General features: G+C 42.4%; 1 protein-coding gene across 2 annotated transcripts in view; it reads left to right on the plus strand.

The window, feature by feature from the left end:
- Positions 1-25,036, plus strand: part of LOC143362018 (uncharacterized) — a 126,957-nt gene that overhangs the window by 73,063 nt on the left and 28,858 nt on the right. For both annotated transcript variants that reach the window (XM_076801787.1, XM_076801788.1), the window contains exon 2: positions 4,116-4,339. In XM_076801787.1, coding sequence (XP_076657902.1) covers positions 4,116-4,339 — 224 coding nt within the window. The remainder of the gene's footprint in view (positions 1-4,115; positions 4,340-25,036) is intronic.

A 25,036-nucleotide genomic window follows, 5' to 3' on the forward strand; every position in this document is an offset into this window, starting at 1 on the left:
TCGTCGAGCCCGTTCGAGTATGCTGCTCCTCGGGGCGATTTGCAGAGGAGAATAATCGGATCGTTCGATGTCGAAAAGACGGCTCGAAGAAACGACGAAGACGAAGAAGAAGAAGAAGAAGAAGAAGTAGAAACCATCTGAGCAAAGTAGTTCGGAGCAATCTGATGGTTCGCGGGCGAAACAGATCGGTGGGATACCGGGTGCGCGTTGGTGGCCCGTTTTCTCCCGTCGATCTGGGAGGGTTGAACTTTTAGGAGCACGGCCCGTTATGCTGCGATAACATTGTTTCTCCGTTGCCGGGCGTCGTTGCTCGCCCGAGAACAGATACAATCGGCCGACGCCGACGCCGACGCCGACGCCGACGCAAGAGAGACGTCCGTTGGCCGTTGGCCGGTAAGAAAAGTTTCTTGGCGCTGGAACAGCAGCAGAACACCAAAGGGCTCGCAACTTAATACGATAGCGCTCGGTTGCCGCTCAGACGAGCCGTGCCGCGCTCCAAGAGAGAGTAATATTGATCGACCGAGCAGGCTTACATCGTCCCAAGAGGAAGGGGACGGGAAGAGGAGAAGGGCAGAGAAGGGTAGCGCGACGTTAGGGGGGGGAAACGCGAGGGAGGGTCGCGCTCGAGGGTGCCACGGGAACCAGAACGAGAACGGCAGAGGGAGAGTAAGAGAGCAGGAGGAACGTCGAGGGCCCCCGGTGGTGGTGATTGCTGGAGGGTCGTAGGGCCAACGCGCACGACCATCGCCAAAGGGTGGGCCCCCCTCTTCGTCCAACCTTTCTTTCTTCTCTCTCGTCCCGCCGACGCGGACTGTCCGCCCTCGCCTCTGTGTCCCGTTCTCCTTTTTCTTTCCATTTTTCCGCACCCCGTTCCTCCGTTTCGCTGCCCGCCCGGTTTGTTTTGCACGCGACTTTTCACGGAACCATCCCCCGCCCCCCTCCCCAAGTTCTCTTTGTAGTCGCGTCTCAAAGTTCCCTTTCGAAGGCTCGTTTCTTCCCGTGACCGATTTCTCCCGCCGTTCGTCCCCGGTTTTATTACACCGCGCGGCGGAACTTTTGTTATTCGCCTTCTGGAAATTCGATCGTCTCGTTGCGGAGACGAAAGCACGCCGATCGTGACGGAAGCTTGCCCTTTGTCCTCGGGGTGAGAGGGGGTAGATTTCGAGGGCATTCGACGAACGCGGCTCGGCCCGGATTTTGGGTCGATGTTTCGGAACGGCGGATGGCAAATGGCGATGGCCGCGAATTTACGGGACGTGCCCGCGTCATTAATATCGGTAAATACCGTATTTCTACGTCGATTATGTGTTCCCCGCCCTACGGCGCGCCGCGCCGCTCCGGTCGCCCCGTGAATTATGGCCAACTACGCGTGTCCATCGAGCCCTGTGAATTAAACGTAGGAAAGCTGCAGGACTAATAACTATGACGAATGGCTCTGAATTCTGGCCCGCTCGATCACGTCCCCGATATTCCGGGCTACAATTTCCGAGGGCTCTCCAAGAACAAGCAACCCCTGATCAGAGAGTATTTACGATGAGAGCGACCGAGCGAACTCCTCTGGTGAAATTTGTTCATCGACGGTGGAATAAAGAGGGCGAATCAATCGAAACGAAATACGAGTCTCGTAACGTTGGGCTCGCGTACAGCCCTTCTACACGGAGAAATACAAATCGTGTCTCACGTATACGCGCTACGTTCACGCGTACAACCTCAGCAATGAAACGCGTGTCTCGTACGTGTGCACGTAGCTCGCGATTCGTTTGTCTCTGTGTGAAAGTGCTTTTAATGCTATATAGTATTATCTTTTTAAACAGCATATTAACCCTTTGCACCCGAAGCTATTTTAACCCCAAAACGAACCATTTCTTCTAATCTAGAATATTTCCCTTGTATATAGGGTCATCCGTTTTTAAACGGCCAAACGTCAACCAGCTACAGAGGACCCGAAATGAAACAACTTTCACCCGTAACACTTTTTTTGATTCGGTCTTGATTTTTAGATAATTGCAAAAACCCGTCATTTTTTGCGTTCACTTAAGATTAAGTATATTAGGACTGCAATTATGTATCTTGATGATTTTTCCTTTGTTTTTGGTTTAAAATAAATAGGGGCATCGTTTTTATTCAGTCAACTTTTTTGTATGACCTTTGGATCTTGGTTTTTTTTTTGACGTGGGGCACGTCGTGGAGACTGAATGAAATCACTTCGAATCAAAGAAAGTGTTAGGGGTGAAAGTTGTTCCAATTGGGGTCCTCTATAGCTGGTTGACGTTTGGCCGTTTAAAAACGGATGACCCTGTATATTCTTTTTTATGTTATACATATGAAAATGGTGCAACTTACTAGTAAAAGATTGAAGTGTTTAGTAATTTATTACATACAAACAGATTTAATGATGTAAAAAATATTTTGAATAACGATACAGCAATTTTTAGTGGCGCCTTACAGTCGCCATTCGAGTACTAAGGGTTAATATATATTGAGATAAGAGTTTCACTCATTTAACTTCATATACAGTGTGTCCCACGAACTCTGTCCACTTGAAATACACTTTAGTACTTTTATACTCGGAATACGCCAATCTATCGAAATCAAGCATGAAAATTGGACAATCCATTTAAAAAAACAAAGGTGACCTCTATATTTTCTCTACGCCTCCACTTGCAAGAATATCATTTATACCGTATTATGTATTTCCCTAAACCCTACATTTTCTGTAACGAACATTTTCTCGTATTGCTTGAAATAACCAAGATTTTCAAGTGGACAGAGCTCGCGGGACACACTCTATCATTAAAGAGATTTAACACTAGGTTTACGGAGCACTAAAAGTGACTATTTTACATTGATTTATAAAAAATAACGAGAATGTGTCTATCTAAATTTTCAGCCATTTTAAAACTAACATATACCGAAAGAAATAAATTTGTTGAATAATTCCTCACGAATGCATCGTTACAATCTCAATAATCGCAAATTAAAGATATTAGAACGTGTCATTTTGACGCGTCCCGTAAACCTAGTGTTAACCCTTCGCACTAGAAGCCATTTTAACTCTAAAACAAAACGTTTCTTCCGACCCAGAATATTTCCCTTCTATATATATATTTTTTCGTGCTATACATACGAAAATGGCGCCATTTACTCGTAGAGTGTTGAAACGTTTGGTAATTTATTAAATACGAACAAATTTAATAATGTCAAAAATATTTTGAATAATGATACAGCAATGTTTAGTGGCGCCTTACAGTCGCCATTCGAGTGCAAAGGGTTAAATCAATAATTAAACGATGCCTGCCCGTTGGAACAGGTCTGGAATCGCGACATGTCCTAAACAATATTATAAGTCGTACGTAATCGCGTGACTATTCTCACGGTTCTTCTCTATTCGTCAGTCGAAGTGTACACACGTGTTTAATCTATAAAGTTATAACCTGCGCAATTCTATATCTTTAATCAAAGAAGCTATACATATATTCCACATATTTCGCGTTGCTCCGCTACAGTTTACATCTGCAACTTCCATCACTGCCTGTACTTCCAATTATTCCCAATAAAATTTTCATAAAGGGAAAAGAAAATGTGGTGCACCTCTCCCGCGGAATTACCCTACATGATTTCACCCCTACCTGTTACGAACCCCTCGATTCCTGGCAATTTCGAAAACGTTCGAACGGGCCGGAGGGCACGGGAAAGTCAGTGTCGCACGGTGACCTCTAACCGCGAACGGGATGCGCAGGTTTATCGAAAATCTTGCCGTTAGTTGCCGAAGAATGTTCCCCGGCCCACATTCGAGAACTCTCGCAGGTTGCAACTACGTCACGGGTAGAACTATGTATACGCATCTGATGGCTGCACTCCCGATGGCCCGAAGCGCAACACCGAGCGCGAAACTTTTCAATCGAGTTTCTCCGCCTTCCGTCCCGCTCCGGCGCGATGTTCCGAGCCTTTTTATTTTCTCGTTCGACCAAATCCGGACGAGCCATAACGGCCGAAAGAACACTGATTCGCAGATTCTTCGCGGCGAAAGCGTCGCGCGACCAACTTTTGTTCCTCCCGTTTTCGCCGACTCGTTTCCGCCATTCGAAAACTATCGAATTTTCGGTTTGTTGCAGATCAAATGAGCGACATATGCAGGAAGGACTATATACAGGATATGTATAGAAAGATAGATGGAGCCGTACTCGTGTCGCAAAACGAGAAGGACCTCAGCTGCACCATCACCTTCCAGACCCATAGCATTCTGCAGCGGTTCATGCTTCGATTCGATCAGTTGAAGCTCGACTGCAACGATCATCTTTATATCTTCGATGGCGCGCACGCGGTCAGCACTCACAAGGTGAGTCGAATGCTTACCCCTTTATGACCACGGAACACGTGTGTTCCGTTTAAAAGCGGCTAATAAAAAGAATATAGCACTATTAAACGTTCATGTCTGTGCACCGTAGCCGGCTCTTGTGGAGCTTCGATATTTACAACACGAGGTCCCATTGTTAATCCTGTATCTTACTTTTTTGCCCTTAACAACAGCAATTTCAGGTTCCATTTTTACGTACTTGTACTCTAATAACCCGGCAAAGTTGTTTCCGTTCTTCCGAATCAAAAATTGCTATTATTTTTCATATTTCTACATCGACAAAAGCTATTCTTGACGCGTAAGAAGCGGACAAGCGAACGTTATGTCATATTTTTTAACCCTTAAATGCATGAGCGGGGTCCGCAAAGGACCCCAGTGTCGGATTTTGTGTTAACATTTTTGGCCGCGCCATTTGTGAACCGAGAGTTCAACTATTTGCTTCTGTCAATATTTAGGTTATGTTTAACCCTTAAGTGCATAGGTAAACTAAATATTAGGAACATGAGTGCATACATGGGGTCCATTGAGGACCCCACTTACCTAATTCCTTGCTAACTTTGATTACAGCAACAATTTATTTCTGCAAACTTTCTGTAAAACTGTAAAATTGTTGTAAACTAAAAATGGCGCGGCTAAAAATGTTAACACAAAATCCAACACTGGGGTTCTTTGCGGACCCCACTCATGCATGTAAGGGTTAATGTGTTTACAGAAATAAATTGTTGCTGCAATCAAAGTCCTCAATGGACCCCATGTATGCACTCATGTTCCTAATATTTAGTTTACCTATGCACTTAAGGGTTAAAATAAATATTTCTGCTTGTGCTAAATACAAAAGTCCAGGAACAATATGTTTACTCTCCAGCGCTGGAAACAGTTATGGAAGGATATCAGAAAATCTGAATCATCGACAGATTATGGTAGTAACACTAACAGTCGACCTCTAAGGGTTAAAAATTGCCTTTGGTTCCTTGTTTTACGAGTGCTTGTGACATTAAAAACGTTGAAGAGTTATTTCTTTAATGAAAAAACAGTTAATTTCGCACATGTATCTTGTGGAAATAACGCGATCTTCGCTGCAGAATATAATAGAGGGAGTGACATTTAGCCAGAGGTGGAGGGTGAGGAATGAAGCGGCTGTTGTCTCCGATCAACGATTCCGAGTATAATTGCCGCCATCGATCAAAAGATGAAGCTCTAATTGCAGGAGGAACCGCGTTATTCTTTCGTGATTACCATCGAAAACAATGGCGTCGCGACGGAAGGGGACGAGTTTCAGCTCCTAGGACCATTATAATGTATTCCGCCATTATAAATTCTGAACATGGTCAGCACTCGCGGAGGCGCTGGAAACTTGCGCCATTAATCAGGATTCGTTTTTTCGTCGGAGCTGCCATATATCTTTCTTTTTGTTTTGACTCTCGGGGGGAGGGGGGACGCGATTCGCTCCGATGTCATCGGTAATTTTCGAAGAATTTGTTACCGGGACAACCGAGACTCGCGAGAGGACATTTACAGGGTAAAAATTTGTGAAACATACCAGCGAATAAATCATCGCCGTGTGCGAATCGGTGGATAAATTTGCCGAAACGCTTTCGTCGAATTTTCTGCATCGTTTTCCACCGTTGTTGATGGGTTTCAGATTTTAATTAAGATATTCCTGTTTTCGCGTTGAAACGTCAACGGTTTGTCACCTCTGATCGATGCACCGATATGGGGAATTCCCTTCGAGTAATTCTAGAAAGTAATAAAGCGCCGCGGCAAATTGTGCTTGATTGACTTAATGACTTCCGCTGTTCACATATAGTGCGGGCAAAGAATATGATTGCCCGGGCATAAGCGACTTTGCGGACAACGAACCTTCTTTCGATGGTTTATCTTATGACAATACAGTAATTTCTCTATATATGTCGCCAAGACCTGGATGATAAATGTCGCAGAATTATCCCCACTAGAAAGCATTTGTTCGAAATTTCAGTTAGATTTTTGCTTGTTTAAATTAGCCAGCTGATATTAATAACCAGTATGCTTTAACTGAATCTCATTATGTATATATTTATTTCTGTTGCGCAAAGTTTTACTTCTAATTTGAAACTCGAACCGGTAATATGCACCGCATATTCAAATTATGCCGGAACTTGCTAAGCTATGTGCAAGGTACTTACCAAATTGGAACCTGGTACTTAAAAGCTCGGACTTGGGACTGTTTCGAACTTTAGAACACATTCTAATCTGTGAGAGCTTTACCCACAATTTCACTAAAACTATGCGGAACTTACCGCGGTGTTATAAGACGATGTTACGCAATCAATAAAAATTCTCTTATTTTGACTGTTGCCGTTTCACTTGTTCGTTTGTAAACTAAAAGCATAAAATTCGCAGCGTAGTCATAACATTCAAGACGGATCGGTTATAATTACTAAAAAAAGACAGTTCAAAAATAAGAAATCCGAATTTTCGGGTTAACGGAGCTCCGTTGTTAGAATAATTCCAGATAGAAATGTCGCAGGTATAGAAATCCACGAGCAAATTATATTCACTGCCTACCCCTCCTAATTTACATATACACCGGCGAGTTGAAATTACAATCCGAATCGTGGGAAGAAATTATCGGCAACACCTGGCCACTGTCACTGGCACAATTCTCATTCAACGAATATTCTGTCGAGTTTCGTAAGCAACCGAACTAATTTTCTATTCTCCGGAGATTGGCGGGAAATGATCAGCATTCTCATTTTTCAGTGCCACCTGTTATAAATAATTCATCCCCCCGTACTATTATTATAGCTGTTTCCATTATTACCAGACTACGGATTTCATGCATTTATGACAAAAATGAGTGGATGCAATTTAAAATAGTGAAGAGATTTAGAGAATTTACAAAAACATCGTAGCACCATTTTCAACTCGTTAAAATCGTTGAAGAAGAAAAGAACTTTTCACTTGGCTCCTGTTTCTTACAACACTCAACATTTTTATTCTGCATAAAGATACGCAACCTAAATATTACCCAAGATAAAATAAAACATACCGCGAACGTTTACACAAAATAAAAATATTGTGCATCGCAAGAGACAGTAACTGCAAGCAAATTGATTTCTTCTATTAATTATCTTAATAAATTGGAAATCATGTGAATGCTTAAATTGTCCGGGAATGTTTACTGTTATGTTTTTCACTTACTCGTATCTTTGTTATAAATATATACATTCCGCAGTCTGACAACAACACCGTGTATAACAAGCTTCAATAATGTGGCTTCATTTTGCTAATGGAAAGCGATATTCGCTCTGCGGAAACATCGTCGAGCATTTCCCGCGAAATGTTACACAAGTCGACCATGCAATTATGTGTATCATTCTCTGTCGAAGACCGGACTCGATCCTGTGGAGAGCTCACAAACAATTATGAATATTTCACGCGAACGATGAATTTTACAGAAAAGCATACATAAATCATCGCTGCAATTATGCACATTGTTACTGCGACCACCGGTGCGACTCCGGAAGTCTGCAGTTCCATCGGAGCAGTCGATCGACACGCTAGTACCGATACACCATTGTTTGCGTCCCTGGCAAATGAAGATAAGATGAAGAGCGTACTTGTACTGACATGGATTGCGATTTTCACGTGCTCGTCGGGCGAAAACAGATTTCTACGGGACCCCGTGAACGGCAATCGACTCGAAGTCCTCGTCCACGCGATCATGCGATCGACAAACACTCGAGACGTTTTCATACTGATTCGAAACGATCGCAACGACGACGTCGCTGCGCAAATTATCTCGACTGTTTCCGAAACCGCATCGAAATGGCTACCAACGATGTCAATCGACGTCACGGAAGTATCAAAGTCTCCTGACGATCTAGCTACTTCCGATAGTCTTCTGATCTACGTGTACGCTTCTCGTGTTAATCTGCGATCGGAATCCTGGGAGGAGATGGTCAACAATTTGCTCGACGTATCTTCGGATACTCACACTCCAAAAATTCTATTCCTGCTCGTAGAAGATGAACGCGATACCCACGTCGAGGACTTTTACAAGTACTTGTGGACCCGGAAAGTTATTCGAGTGGAGATTCTTGAAGTCCCGTCGTCGATGAAACTCGTGATCGCTCATCGGTACAATCCGTTTTCAAATATCTACACGAAAGAGTATGATCCTGTAGGCAACCTCACATGGTACCCGGATAAAGTGAAGAATATGCATAAACAGCCTATGTGCTGTCAAGCGATGGAAGAAGTTGACCTGACGAGCGCCCATTCTGTAACCGAGTCCTACTTCCGTAGCTCAGTAATAAGCGTCCTCTCTGCAAACATGAATTTCAGTCTTTTTATATGCAACAATATCTCCGAAGCAGCGGTGTACCCTCCTCGTTTCAATTACCTGTCGAAATTCGACGACACTGTGGATCACATCGACGTGTTTTCGAGCACGGACATGTGTCTGATAACCCCTATTCTGCCGGTGAAAACGGTGATCTTGTGGAACTTGTTCATCACGATTTGCCTCGGCGCGGCCATAGTGATCGCGTTTCTCGTCGCATCGAAATGTCTCCGTGTCGACGAGCGTCTGCGACGAGCGATGTACCTGATAAATGTGCTTCTCGGCTTTTCCGTCACGTCGTTGCCGACTACTTGCAGGGAGAAAGTTTTGTTTCTCTCGTTGGTGACGGTTTCGCTCGTGTACACCACCGTGTTCTACAGCGAAATTTTCGAGTTATCATTCGTGCACCAAGAATTCGAGATCGACGATTTCGAGGATCTCGCGCGATCGGGACTCGTCGTGATGATCGAAGAAACGACGTATCCGGAATTTATGAACTCGAGCCACGTACCGTGGAGCGTCAAGAGGAACATGCTCCCTTGGAAGCTGACTTACGACGAGCACACCCTCCAGCTGGAATCGCGTGCGAACACATCCTACTTTTTCGAGCGTCAACTCGCCGAGCTGATCGTGAAAACGAGGCGGGACGCGTACGGTCAGCATCTCTTCAAATTGAACAACTTCTGCGTGGAGATCCGGAGCGTCCTGCTTGCCTTGAAGAAGAGGTCACCGTACAAGGAACGCTTCCAAGACCTAACGATGCGTATGGTAACTGTCGGTTTCGAGGATCGCGTGGAGAAAATTATGTCGTCGGTGTTCGCACTAGCGCAGGCACGTGCTAGACGTAAAGCAGCTGCTGAACGCAAATTTGACGTACCCTTCCCTTTTGTGATATTACACTGCGGTTTGTTCTTGTCTTTTCTCGTATTTTTCGGGGAGCTGATTATTTCCAAACGGTCTCGGAACGTGACCTGACTTAACAAATTTTCGTCAACAAGTGTTATTTAATTGCGTGTTGCACGGCGCACCGAGTTACAACGTAGCATACGCAAATTCATTTTTTTCTTCGGTGAAAATTTTCGAATACTCGACTCGTACTTTGTTGTCGGATGCTTCGGCGATCACACCCCTTGCACTGCGATTTATTTAACGGTTACTGTGACCAGAACTTTCTTGTAATTCGTAATTTCCTTAAAGAAAGGAGAAAATTTATATCTGTTGTGTATGGATATATTTTCTTCAGTAGCTGTACATTAACAATGACATAACAATGGAGTTTTATTTCGGTTTGAAGGAAATTAATAACATACATATTTATTGGACTCTGTTCAGAAACTTCATCACGACTATGACTCGATATTTTGTCAAACTGACTGGTTCCAGATTTTCTATTTTAAAATTACTGAAATTATGAAGATGTTCTGGTGGAAAATGATTAAATAAATATATTTAGTAGAACATGTATCACTACACGAACCGCACAAAATCCGAATAAATTCAATCTCGTAATTTTTATAAGACACATGTATCAGTTACTTTTAATGGTCGGCAGATTTAAGAACAGGCGTCTTATAATTTCGTAAATTATGTATGTGTACAATATCTTCCCAGCACTTTGTGAAACAACAGTGCTCGCGAGCACGTGTGTTTTCAATTGCGTTGTTGCAATAAAATATTTGTCCTTCCTCCGGCGTACTTTCCCGTTATTTGTTCATCGATGCTAACCATAATCGAAATATTAATTCCCGAAGTCCGTACGGTTTGTTATCGATGGTTGACGAGGATTGTTCGCTGGTAGGAGGGAAGATCGGGTCGCTAGATTGCAATTATGATAAACCTGGAAGCTCCTTTCGAAAGCTTTTCAATGGTATCGCAGACTTACAAAAGGGACGGCCGCGCCGGGACCCTTTTGACTCGGCCGCGTTTTAATCTATATCGTTCTCCATTTCCTCTTCCCTTCAGCCCGAGACTGCTACGGTGCACGATAAGTTTTTCAGCATGGTGGAAACGGTGCTTCGGTTGTTATGCGTGTATCGCGCGTTTCGAAAAATCGATAAGTCAAAGGAGATCAAGCTTCGGTGCTCGTACCGCGATCTATCCGAACGAATCGTTGCAGATTTTCGTTGAAATGACGGGAAACGGTGATAAAAGAGGACCGACGGGGTCACGGAATTTCTTTGGTTCGGCGGTTCCCTTGACCGGTCGATATTTGTCCGAGCCACGACTATTGCCCGAGTATTGTTCCGGCAGAAAATCGATTAAAGTTATGTGACCGACCCCTTCCCCCCCCCCCTAAAGAAAGATCTTACGTGACCTACATGCGTTCCAACGAAAGAAGGATTTCGCTGTTTGTGCGCGCGACAATACACCCTTGTCCCCGACTGAGTTTTCCTCCTTGCGAACCTCCTCGAAGTCGACTTAAAGCGGCATTGTCGTAAGCTCAAAGCCTTTTTGCCTTTTTGCCCCTTTGCTCCTTCGTCCCCGCCCTCCCCTCGGCCCCCTCTCGCCCCTTCAATTCGCCGTGGAGCGACGTTCGCGGTAAGAAAAGAGAAAGGCCGTGTCTCCAAAGCCATTCTATTTGCGTGAAATACGGTGGATGGCTATGTAAATGCAGATTCGACGGACCAGTTCCGTCTTCAAGTTCGCCATCCGCTCCGAAAGCCCTGGCGTTCCTCGTTTGCCTCGTTCCGTCCACCATTTTTGCCCGGCGCGGATCTAATCTTCGAGCACTGCTCACTTTCTGATCCTTTGCCGATACACGCGTGTCCTCTGCGTTTTCCCGTTACCCAGAGCTCCTCGAGATGAACGCTCTATCGTTTCTAGTGTTCCTTCTTGGGAATTCTTTCTCGAGAAATTTTATAATTGATTGTTTCTCGTTTCTCGGGAAATTCCAGTATTTCTCGAGAAATTTTATAATTGATTCTGTCTCGTTTCTCGGGAAATTCCAGTATTTCTCGAGAAATTTTATAATTGGTTCTGTCTCGTTTCTCGGGAAATTCCAGTATTTCTCGAGAAATTTTATAATTGATTCTGTCTCGTTTCTCGGGAAATTCCAGTATTTCTCGAGAAATTTTATAATTGGTTATGTCTCGTTTCTCGGGAAATTCCAGTATTTCTCGAGAAATTTTATAATTGATTGTGTCTCGTTTCTCGGGGGAAATCCCAGTATTTCTCGAGAAATTTTATAGTTGATTCTGTCTCGTTTCTCGAGAAATTACAGTATTTCTCGAGAAATTTTGTAATTGATTCTGTCTCGTTTCTCGGGAAATTCCAGTATTTCTCGAGAAATTTAAATCTAGGAACATTCTTACGAGTCTCATTTATTTTATAACATATTTTCGGAAATGAATTTTCAGTTCACTCAAATTGCATATTACTAATCAATCGCGTACGTATAAGCATATCTGCAGGCAGCATATCGATGCCTACGTATGCATGTTTGCAATGCGAATATTTATAATAATTGTTGCGAATGCGTGTCGATGTGAGGTAACGCACACCCAAAAGGACACCCAATCTTCAGCAACTTTTGGATGTTCTGTACACGATAAAGCAAACGTCCACACAAAATGAAAGAAATTTTTCTACGGCTACAGATTTTGTTACCAAAAAAGAAAGAAGTAGATTGTCTGATTCTACATTAGACGCATTACGCTTCTTAAGAAGTCAATTCGAAACAAAAGCGTAATGTTTCGCTTTATAAAAGTTTGGTTTTGAATAAATAAATTTATCGGTTATATTTGGCGTCTATTTTTTCCTTGTTTTTAAAGTTATGTACATATTGAACAGGAATAAACACTGCGGTAAAGTTTTTAGCCCTTTCGATAAATATTATTAACGATATTCCAAATATGATAAGTTTCCCAATATTTTTTTATTTTATTAAAAATTCTCGAGAATTCTCGAAATTCTTGAGAAATCAGGAACACTAATTGGTTCTCTTGACTTTCGTATGAGGCATGGCAATTTTCTGATTGGAATAACATCAAAAACATGGCATAACACGGATTATATTTAATTCACCTTAATTCACGATACAGTACCAATCAGTGGGAGCTTCATGACAAAGCTTTAAGCAGATCAGAACCTCGATTATTCATACTAATCGGGGGAACATGAGTGCGCGGATAATAGAACAGTTACATAGCTGCAGTGCTGGATTAACAATAGAACTAACAATCAAAATGATAACTTAGTAGATACAACCGATATATACCGGGTCGCGAAGGTATTCGAACGCCATTTAAAACGGTATAACTTTTCTCAAATTGCACCAAATGACCTGACTTTTTTTTAGCGATTAGAAGAATCGGTTTACCGAATGATGTGCAGAAAAGATTTTTTAAAATTTGCGATTACTAGGAACCATAAAAAGATTTCGAAACAATTGCAATTGGTAAGAATTACGTAAGAAAATAAAAATGGCATTTTCCAAAACTTTTTTATTTGAGCCAGTAAAATTTAAAATATGCGTTTTGTTGATGTGTGTTAGTTGTACACATACTGAAAGTTTCATCGAAATCGGTTGACGCAGATAAAAACGGCACGCATCAAAAGATGAATCTGTGGAACTGACCAAAAGTCGTGAAAAACTACGATTTTTGATTAATCGATTTCGAAGAAATTTGCAGCATGTGCGTAACTAACATAATTGTACAAAACGCATATTTTAAGTTTTCGTTGCAGGCTCAAATAAAAAAGTTGTAAAAAGTGCCATTTTTATTTTCTCGTGTAATTCTTACCAATTGTAATTGTTTCGCAATCTTTTTTGCACGTCATTCGGGAAACCAATTTTTCTAATAGCTCAAAAAAATAAGGTCGTTTGATCCAATTTGAAAAAAGGTTATACTGTTTTAAAGTCCGTTCGAATATGTACTTTCGTGAGCACGTTACACTTCTCGGTGACCGAACTTCTGAAGATACTGAAGATAAATTTTTCAATATTGTATGGATCGACAAAAATATCTATTCTACAACACGCAATTCCTGTTTCTATATTTGCAAACATCGCGCGAAATTCGGTCGCATGCAAACGAGCCCGAGATTTTGATCGAAATCGCAGAAAAACTCGGGTCCTTCGCGACGAAATTGAAATACCGTGCTCACCTTGACACGCGTATCTCACAAATGTTGAACTGTGCAAATAATATTCGAACGTGCCACACTGACCTTTTGCCAGTTCCGTGGAGTTTTATTTAAAAAAATCGAATGGTTTGCAGCCGCAAAAAGAGGCGTGTACTTTCACGGAATTGCAAAGTCGTTCGAAACTTCCCAGATTGAAAGCTGAAGTGCTTCGAGGAGCAAAAACGAGGACGAAGACGTTCGCGTGGCCGCCGCGCCGAGAACAGTTTCGGAAAATCGATACTTTTTCTGCACTTCCGACGATTATGAAATTACTGGAAGCGTTGCAGGAAGCAGGAGCTTCGAACGTATCGAATATTTTATGTAGTTAAGGAAAGTTAAGGATTCCCGTGGGCGACTTCGTTATAGAATCAACGAAACATGTTGTCGCGAGAACCAAAGCAAAGGGAGCCACGGTCGAACATTGCCGCGGGTGCTGTTACGTTGCAATTAAATGCTGCAACGAGGCTTGCAATCGATGTAGCGATATCGTTAGTTTGCGGCAAAGCTGCCCCGTACCATCGTGAGATCGCTATTCCGATTCGAAACGAAAATTTTCGACGGAGGTGCGCCGGCACTAGGCGGCCAATCTCGAACGGTAGCTCGAATCGCATAATGGCCGGAAAAATGCCCCCGCTTTATGGGGTTGTTCCAAGGAAACGGCGCGCATACGTCACAATTACGTCTCAGTGGATCGTTCTGATCGAATTGAACGAATCGTTGAAACTTTTTACTCGTGGCATCGAATCGAGATGAGAGAATGTCAGTAAGGACTGCACACCAGCAAAACAGACCGCCAATCAAATAATAATACCGGAATAATTGCTCCAGTAATCAGCCACATAATCCTTTAACGCTCGGATGGTCGATAGGATAATGTCTCGGAAACGACTGCTCGCTCTTGTATTGCTGCGATCATGTTTATCAAGTTTTCAGTAAATCGAAAGAAACATATTGATACTCGTCTCCTCTAATCTTCCTATTCTTCGTTGCAAATCTGTAATCAACAATTCACGCGATTAGCAAGAAATCATTTGTTCGAAATTTCAGTTAGCTAATTTGATTTAACATTGAAATTCTTATTCTACTTTTGTTCTACTCGATTAAATCAGCCCGCTGATATTAATAACTAGTATGCTTCAACTGAATCTCATTATGCGTATATTTATTTCTATCTGTTGCGCAAAGTTCTACTTCTAAATTTGAAACTCGAACCGGTAATATGCATCGCATATTCAAATTATGCCGGAACTTGCTAAGCTATGTGCAAGGTACTTACCAAATTGGAATCTGGTACTTACAAGCTTGGACTTGGAACTGTATCGAACTTTAGAACACATTCTAATCTGTGAGAGCTTTACCCACAATTTCACTAAAACTATGCGGAACTTACCGCGGTGTTATAACTCGACGGGGAATCAACTGGAGTTTCGATCGAACGTAGACATTGCGGTGTATTTAATCGATCGATTGTGTATTTAACGCTTAGCACTCGAAATTTTGTACATTATTAAATTTGTTTGTATTCAATGAATTACGAAACATTTCGGTATTTTATGGGTAAATTGCACCACTTTCCTGTGTATAACACGACAAAATGATGTGTAGAACGGACGTATTCTAGGTCGGGAGAAATGTTTCGTTTTCGAGTTAAAATAGCTTCGAGTGCAAAGGGTTAAGATGCAACAAATATCAGCTGTTTCTTCTCACGTGTTACAGATCAGAATAAAGTATGTATACTCGGTCACACGACGATGCACATTGGTGACACAATGAGCAGTGACTTTCATGGACATTCATTTTGCACAATATGCAAGTGCGAATTTCCACCACCGTCCCCCACGTGCATTCGAGACATCGCCTGCATTTTCAAAGATTTGTAACACCTCTCAGTGGTATCGCAATATAGGTTTGACGATTGTTCGAAGTGCACCGTCGGAAAATGAACGGATGTTTGTAATTTGATCAGCTGAAGCACGGTTTAGCCGACGAAATAGTAATGTAGATACATTTGCTTTTCAAGTTCTTTTTTCAGTATTTAATCGATAAAACATGTTTCTCGCATCGGCTTGTCTTTTTCTAACCCTTTACGAAAAATCTGTCTCGCTGTTCGATGGTAGTAAGTTTTCAATCGATAACCTTGTTCACACACACAAACTCTCACGCGTAACCATCGAGACGTATTGCAAGCATAAATTAACCGCGAGAATGCCAGAATTAGTCTGCGATCATTGTGCAGGTACTGTTATTTGGCCGCACACGAACCCGTTCTGTTCTGTTTTCAGCGGCCGGGTTGCAACGATATTGCTCCGCAATCGATCAACTAATTAAATCGCCTGACGTGATTCTTAAACAGTTCCTGTTTCCACACGGTTACAAACTCGAATTCGCGAGAGTAACTGACGCCTGCGAGTCCGTGTCTATCGAATTAATCTGCAGCTTCCGATAGTTTGAAGCATTAATTAACGTCTGCCGAGACCACAGGTGAATGAAAGCACATAGTTATATCCATTCAAGACCTATGTTTAACGCAATTCCTGTACTGACGTCATACGTGCGGGGTGAATTCTAAAATTTGTCACTTTACAAGACAAAATGTCTCTTCAGGGTTAAAGCATCCCTCGAATTAACATAAACATTACTGTATTCCCTTCCATAAAAACCCTTTCTTATAATTACTACAGAGTTATGTTTCAGAAGACGATGTTAAGCAATTTATAAAAATTTTGTTATTTTGACTGTTTGGCGTTTCACTTATTCGTTTGTAAGCTGAATGCATAAAATTCGTAGTCTACTGATAACATTTAAGACGGATCGCTTAAGATTACATAAGTACCATACCCGATAAGGCTAACATGACTGACATGAAGAAATCCGCACGTCCGGGTTAACGAAGCTCTGTTGTTAGGATAATACCTCATAGAAATGTCGAAGGTATTGAAACCCACGAGCCAATTACATTCACTGCCTACCCCTCCTAATTTACATATACACAGGCGAGTTGAAATTACAATCCGAATCGTGGGAAGAAATTATCGGCAACACCTGGCCACTGTCACTGGCACAATTCTCATTCAACGAATATTCTGTCGAGTTTCGTAAGCAACCGAACTAATTTTCTATTCTCCGGAGATTGGCGAGAAATGATCATCATTCTCATTTGTCAGTGCCACCTGTTATAAATAATTCATCCGCCCGTACTATTATTATAGCTGTTTCCATTATTACCAGACTACGGATTTCATGCATTTATGACAAAAATGAGTGGATGCAATTTAAAATAGTGCAGAGATTTAGAGAATTTACAAAAACATCGTAGCACCATTTTCAACTCGTTAAAATCGTTGAAGAAGAAAAGAACTTTTCACTTGGCTCCTGTTTCTTACAACACTCAACATTTTTATTCTGCATAAAGATACGCAACCTAAATATTACCAAAGATAAAATAAAACAGACCGCGGATGTTTACACAAGATAAAAATGTTGTGCATCGCAAGAGACAGTAACTGCAAGCAAATTGATTTCTTCTATTAATTATCTTAATAAATTGTAAATCATGTGAATGCTTAAATTGTCCGGGAATGTTTACTGTTATGTTTTTCACTTACTCGTATCTTTGTTATTAATATATACATTCCGCAGTCTGATAACAACACCGTGTATAACAAGCTTCAATAATGTGGCTTCATTTTGCTAATGGAAAGCGATATTCACTCTGCGGAAACATCGTCGAGCATTTCCCGCGAAATGTTACACAAGTCGACCATGCAATTATGTGTATCATCCTCTGCCGAAGACCGGACTCGATCCTGTGGAGAGCTCATAAACAATTATGAATATTTCATACGAACGTTGAATTTTACAGAAAAGCATACATAAACCATCGCTATAATTATGCACATTGTTACTGCGACCACCGGTGCGACTCCGGAAGTCTGCAGTTCCATCGGAGCAGTCGATCGACACGCTAGTACCGATACATCATTGTTTGCGTTCCTGGCAAATGAAGATAAGATGAAGAGCGTACTTGTACCGACATGGATTGCGATTTTCACGTGCTCGTCGGGCGAAAACAGATTTCTACGGGACCCCGTGAACGGCAATCGACTCGAAGTCCTCGTCCACGCGATCATGCGATCGACAAACACTCGAGACGTTTTCATACTGATTCGAAACGATCGCAACGACGACGTCGCTGCGCAAATTATCTCGACTGTTTCCGAAACCGCATCGAAATGGCTACCAACGATGTCAATCGACGTCACGGAAGTATCAAAGTCTCCTGACGATCTAGCTACTTCCGATAGTCTTCTGATCTACGTGTACGCTTCTCGTGTTAATCTGCGATCAGAATCCTTGGAGGAGATGGTCAACAATTTGCTCGATCTTTGGGTACTAGCACTCCAAAAATTCTATTCCCAGTCGTAGAATTTGCGCAATTTTCTTCAGGAATGCTGACTAGTATGTGGAAGCTGAGAATAAATCGGCGTTCGCGGCTATGAAATTATACTTTTTGACGGCCGCAGAACCGTTGCCACGGACGATAGATTCTATCGTAGCGTCGGAGCACCGGAGTTTCGAAGATTTTGATAAGCTCGTGCTGTATGGTTGATTCCGCGTGATCGATGACGCGCGACATCGCAGTCGACAGGTTCCGGTGCGATGCCCTGCGGCCCGATTGCGGTCACATTATTAAACCGCCGGCCATTCACGCGGCGCAGCCTCTAATACGGCGAAATGTACAGTTTGCGCTGTGCAAATAGAACGTTTAGATCAAGTATAACGTGACTTCGGCGCGAGTCCGTGCCGCGCGACGATCGGTTTGCAATAATGTAATCTCAAATTAAGCTAACTCAGAGCACGCTAACCGCGGTGCCGGTGGCAGTTGCAGCCGCCGTTCAATCGCGTCGACTCGTCGCAATTGTTCCGCGGCCGATTCGAACCAATTCTAGAACGAATCCGTTTAATTCCGGTCGCTCAAGTCCCGCGAACCACGTTTCTCTATTTTACCTCGACCGAGTCGCTTTTTAAACGAAACAACGCAGCAGAGAAAATCGCATCGACCCGTCCCGATTGTTCCGCAGTCGAACCAATTGTTCAACGGATCCCTTTAATTCCTCAAGTCCCGCGAACCGCACTTTTTTAACCGATCGAGTCCCGTTCGAAAGTAAGCGCGGCAAAGACATCGGTGTCTTCGGCGCACAATGGGCAATTTGGACAAAATCGAGGAACTTTCGATAGGAATGAGGTAGAGCGATGAAATTTTGTTTTAAATGAAAGCTGCAACTTTGTAGAATATGGGAAAAATAGAGAGATTGTGGTAAAAACGTTTTTTAACCTCGAGAAAATTCGTTAAACGCGCACAAATTCAAGAAAATTTTACGTTTTCCAATACCACGCACGGAAAAAATTTTTTTTTAACATGCTATACATCATTCCCCATAGATTTTTTCACGCTGATTTCAAATCTGGTCTCAAAATTTGTCTACGGCCTCAGGATTTTGCAAAAAATAGATTTTTGTGACAAAAACTAGTGAAGTCATTTTTTCATTGAAATGATTGGATGGTAATAATCTCCCTATTTTTCCCATATTCTACAAAGTTGCAGCTTTCATTTAAAAAAAATTTCATCGCTCTACCTCATTCCTATCGAAAGTTCTTTGATTTTGAATCCGATTTTGTCCAAATTGCCCACTGTGCGGCGTCCACGAATTCGGTTTTCAATTACTTTCGCGAGGACTGGGGAAACGGTGTCTCGATACGTTAGGAGACGGGACAAAATCCTTACGATTGAAAGCGATAAATCGTAGGCACGCTGCACGCGCGCTGGCTGCATATTTTCCGTGGGAAACGACTGGCAATAACTCGAAAGTTTTGTCGCGACTGCATTTGTTACGGTCGGGCGTACAAACGGCGTGTAATTTGTAACCAGGCTGTAACGATACGTAAACGTCGTTACACGTTGCTATCCCAACGTTTTATGTGATTTGATAAACGAGTGTGGACGGTGTGGACCCTCCTCTCGGGTTACGATAATAACGTTGTTACGCCAATGAAATTAAGCTTATCGATTTTCGGGAAATTTAATGCGCGTAATTTACAAGACTGCTCGATAAGCATTCCCAAACCATCGAACCAGCTTTCTGAACTGATAATCAATACTCGCGTTACCGTGTTGCCGATACTCTGCTCTTTTTGCCCTAAGGCTATCGGCTTTCGAGTATATAATGCGTGCGAAATTTTCCTTGGAAAATGCTTCCAGAAAAATTTTTCCATGAACCTCCAGCAGCCGCGGTTCTTCCGTGACTCGCCGGTTGAAGATAACGTATAGTTTACGCCTTCGAGGGCGATTACTATGACTCATAAAGCTAACAATGTGCCTTGTAAATCTTAGAATATATTTATAGTGGCTCGAACGTGGACATTTAGTGCTCGTGCCGGTATTTATCGTCGCACTCGAGACGCATCGTAAAAGAATCGAAGCGGAAGCAGCTACAGTACCAGCATACCCGCAGGATTTATTGTGTACCCCTTTCGGATAATTATCAAGTAATTGCGAGCTAAAGATTTTTCAATCAGACGAGTATTTGTTACAGAACGCTGCACGATTAGTTTGGTCGTATCGGCGAGGTACACGCGCGTACACGACGATCCATTTCGTGGAACCTCGTGGTAGTTTTGCTAATATTATAGCCGGCCGTACTCTGAATCAGCGATAGCGAGCGTTAATTACTTTCGTAATTAGCAATTGCCAGCGGGCCGGTAGCCGAGGCTCTCTGTAAAACGACGAATGCTATCTCTAATGGTATTCTGAAGTTCTCGCTTGCCGGGATCCTCGAGTTGTACACGGGGAATTTCTTTCAACAATTCCGTCTGTCATGGAAATTTCAGAGCCGATCATCCTCCGCAACAATATTCTTCATTATATTTCCGGTAATTGTATATACCCGCAACTCATTAAAATTTTTCCCATCTGGCCGTTACGAGTAATTGCGTAATTATCCCGGGTCTCGGGGATCTCGAGAGAAAAAACAATAGGAAATTTTTGAACTGATAACCGTCCGCTGCTACCGACAAGTTAAGATTAAATTTTCTATCAAAGTTTTTAGGTTACGCGCCCTTAATTATCTCGCCCCCGGGCTTTCCCGGGTCGCGGGGAGTAGAATCGCAATTAAAAATACCAGCGAAATAGAACGTCCTTGGCCGAAAGTTGTCTTGTTCGAAAATCGCGGACGGCGCGAACGCGAGTTTGCCGTGCCCGGAAAAAGTTATGGTTGATTTATTAGGAGTTTCAGCGCGGCGACGCACGCGGGACATTCGCCGGCTCGCGCAATTACCTCCGCGCGTTGGCTTTTTGTTCCGCGGGAATCGTGTAACTCGCAACGTTACGATGAAATTTACGCTCGCAATTAGTTCACCGTCCGCGGGTGCCGGCCGAATCCGTGCAGCCTCCATTTTGACGAGAAAGCTATCGCTCCCGGCAAGATGGCCGCGCTCGTTCGCTCGTCTTACAGCCGGCCTCGAAAAAAGTTCTCATTTTCCCGGCTACTGTGTACACGCGGTAGAACCGATTTTCGATAGCAATTTCACGCGGTGATAGTTTCATTGCTTCCCCGCGTGAACAGTGAACACCAGCAGGCGGAATGAAATACAGAATGCACGCACGCCGCCGGAATATTAGAAACAAGGTATACAGGGTGTTCATTCGAAAACTTTCCGGCCGAATGTCTCGAAAAGTATGAATGATATTAAAAATGTGTAAAACACGCGCCCAAGGATTTCGAGGGGGAACACACGTGTTTTATACTCTTTTAATATCTTTCATACTTTTCGAGATATTCGGCTGGAATGTTTTCAAGTGAACACCCCGTATAACAAAAGTATTGAGACTAGTTTAATTTACGCGCCGTGCGATGTGGATATCGCTGCACCGCGCACGCGGTAAATGTAACGGTATCTCTGCATTATTGTCAGATACAAATTGTACAAAAAATTTCATTCAGAACGGCGTACAAAGTCGATTTGCGCGAGCAAATTTTTAGTCCTCCTGGAAAACTAAGTAATAAGGAAATCATTGACAACTGCTTGCTAAAATTGAAAAATTTTGTCATTTACATATTTCGACCGAACCTGGAAACTCGCCATTTGCTTCAATATTAAAATGGCTACTCTGTAGGTAGCAATTTTTAGCTAAGGGGCCATTGAGCGCCATGTAAATATTATTTTCGACGACTTGGAAATGAAATTAAAAATTTCGAACATCATTATATCAATATCTCACTTTTCGAGTTATCGCTTCTCAAACTTGTCTCAACACTTTCGTTACATACCTTACTAACAACAGTTTTATCGTCTCGCGACGGCAGCGTGTCAATGTTGCTGATTTTGTAACGCACAATTTTGTTTACGCGAACGGAACCCGACCCAGGCCCGGCTGTACCCGACGGGGTCAGATGCGCGCACCATTTTCGACAGTTAAAGCCCACCTTTGTCAACGGGCTATCGTCTTTTTTTTGTGACGTTTTGATACGCTGCGTTTAAAAGCCTTGATGCACAAAGGAACGCGAGCAACGGTCAAATCTCTGGAACGCATCCCATTTCAGCGTTGATATTCCACCGTGTAACGATCGCGCTCGCGTTTCAATCCGTGATGCCACATCATTCTGATATCATTTTAGCCACCGGTTTCCGCTTCTTTTTTTTTTCTAGAATTGAAATAATATGGAATACAAAGGGATAATATTGATCGGTATTCTCCGGGAAAAAAGGCTGAACTGTTTTAACAGTTCCCCAGCTAATTACGGGTTAAGCTACCAAAAAATTCGAGTTCAGAGGGAACATCGATAACTCTCGGTCAAAATGGACCGGAAGCTCATGATCGATGCGTTACACGTGTCACGTCCGGTGGTTCGATCGCTCATGAATAAGACAAATAAAACTTCAAATAAAAATTATGCCACGCGAGGAGAGAAGAATAAATAAGATTAAGATAAGCCTTAAGATTCTAGGAAGTAAGACGGTGTCGTGTCCGGTGATTCGACCGCTTAAGAATCAAACGAATAAAACTTCAGACAAAGAATTATTATGAACTATTGTTGAAACCCAATAATGTCACGCAAGGAGAAGGAAATAAATAAGATTAGGATAGGCGTTAAAATTTCTAGAAAATTAGATAGCGAACAAAACAATTCCAATTATCCTCCTGCGAGAGACGCAGCAAAGATCGATGTCACCCCGAAAAATAAACAGAAAGTGTGTCCAGTTGCGCCAAGTTCCAAGAAGGCACGCTAATCCCATGGTAAGAATGACGCGCATTAGATAAAAGATCAAATCAATATCCTATTGAAACAATGGACTGTCCATCCTATAAAAGGGAACCAATACTTCAAACACCAATCATTCTGTCATAAAGTTTGGACCGGACCAGTCCGTTCTAGTGTCAATTTCAGTTTTAATAAAGTTTTTAATAAAGTTCAAGTTCAGTGAAAGTTTTATAAAGTTCAAAACCAGTGATAATTGGAATTTGTGAAAGCTGCAACCTGCGACCTGCGAGCCGCAGCAACTGCGATTAGCGGTATTCCCGACCTGCGGTAACTGCGATCTACGGAACCTGCGACTTGTGGACTTGCGGTGTCCACTTAACGAAGCGAACACAACAACTCGGTAAATTAACATTACTATTATTGAACGAAATATTTGTAAGCTATCTAGTTTATGCGTTAACTACACATAATCTCTATTTGTCGAATCATATTTAAAATATCTGATTCAGCATCTAATATTGAATAAATCAATAATTTTGTTTGTTTTTGGAAAATAAGAATACAAATTATTTAAACAATCCTCAATTTCCCGAACCGTAGCCGGTGAATGCAGGGTAGGTTCAAAACTGCGTCCTATCTCATAAAAATCATAATCCGTCCTACCTGGGACGTAACACACGTCTGCAAGGAGCCTATATTTGTTCATGCCCGCGGCAACCACGCAACGGCGAATTAGCCGACAATATTGCCGAAGGTATCGAGGCTTCGTTGATTAGCATTCCGCAATTAAAATCACTTCACCTGCGTAAATCCGCGAATTTGACGGTGGCCGCCGCGCCGGTGCGCCGCCATGCTGAATCGGAGCTTGAATTTTAACGCGAAGCGAAAGCACAGCGGACGCGCACAAACAGCCGGCTTTTAATTATTTCGGTTTATGCGACGCGGCGAGATCGTCGCCGCTTCTGCCGCGAAAGCACGGGCACAACGGAGATAATTAAGGATGGATTAACCGCGGTTTTAGGCGGTCCCTCTAATTGCGATAGAAAGAACGCAGTAGAACAACGGACCGGAAGCGAGCGAATCGGGTACGATCGATGTGGCCAACTTCCTCCTTGTCTAACAACCTCCCAACCCACTTTTTACCATTTCTCTGCAATTTAATTCGGTTTCCGGTGGTCCGTAAGACGCAACAAGTCTTGGGCGAATTAAGTAATCGAGAGAAATAAATCGCATCCTACCAGAATTCGTTCTCCTTCCGTTAATCGATTAAGGAGATAACTCTTGCGAGTAGACGGACTTTCCTCGAAAGTAAATTGTTAATGCCTCGATATATGTGACTTATCTGTGAGGACTTTTTTTCAGCGATTAGACAAATTGGTTTGCCGAATGAAGTGGAAAAAAGATTTTGAAAAAATTGCAATTGGTAAGAATTATACGAGGAAATAAAAATGGCACTTTTTACAACTTTTTTATTTGAGCCTGTAATGAAAATTTCAAATATGCGTTTTGTAGAGCTATGTTGGTTATACACGCGCTGAAAATTTCTTTTGACTTTTGGTCAGTTTATGCTCAAAATCCAGATTTTAACACATCTTCCGATGCGTGCCGTTTTCATCTGCGTCAACCGATTTCGATGAAATGTTCGGTGTGTGTAAAACTAACATAGATCTATAAAACGCACATTTTAGATTTTCATTACAGGCTCGAATAAAAAAGTTGTAAAAAGTTTTTATTTTCTCATGTAACTCTTACCAATTGCAATTTTTTCAAAATCTTTCTTGCACATCATTCGGTAAACCAATCCTTCCTATTGCTAAAAAAAGTCAGGTCGTTTGATCCAATTTTTAAGAACTTATACTGTTTTAAATGTCCAGAAAGAGTTGGACTTTCCTCGTAACTTCACTATGCAGTCGACTCTCTAAATATTCGCGTAAGATGAATTAGGCGAGTGAAGGTCACGATTCACCG

This window comes from Halictus rubicundus, chromosome 16 (assembly GCF_050948215.1).
Source record: "Halictus rubicundus isolate RS-2024b chromosome 16, iyHalRubi1_principal, whole genome shotgun sequence".
Taxonomy (NCBI): domain Eukaryota; kingdom Metazoa; phylum Arthropoda; class Insecta; order Hymenoptera; family Halictidae; genus Halictus; species Halictus rubicundus.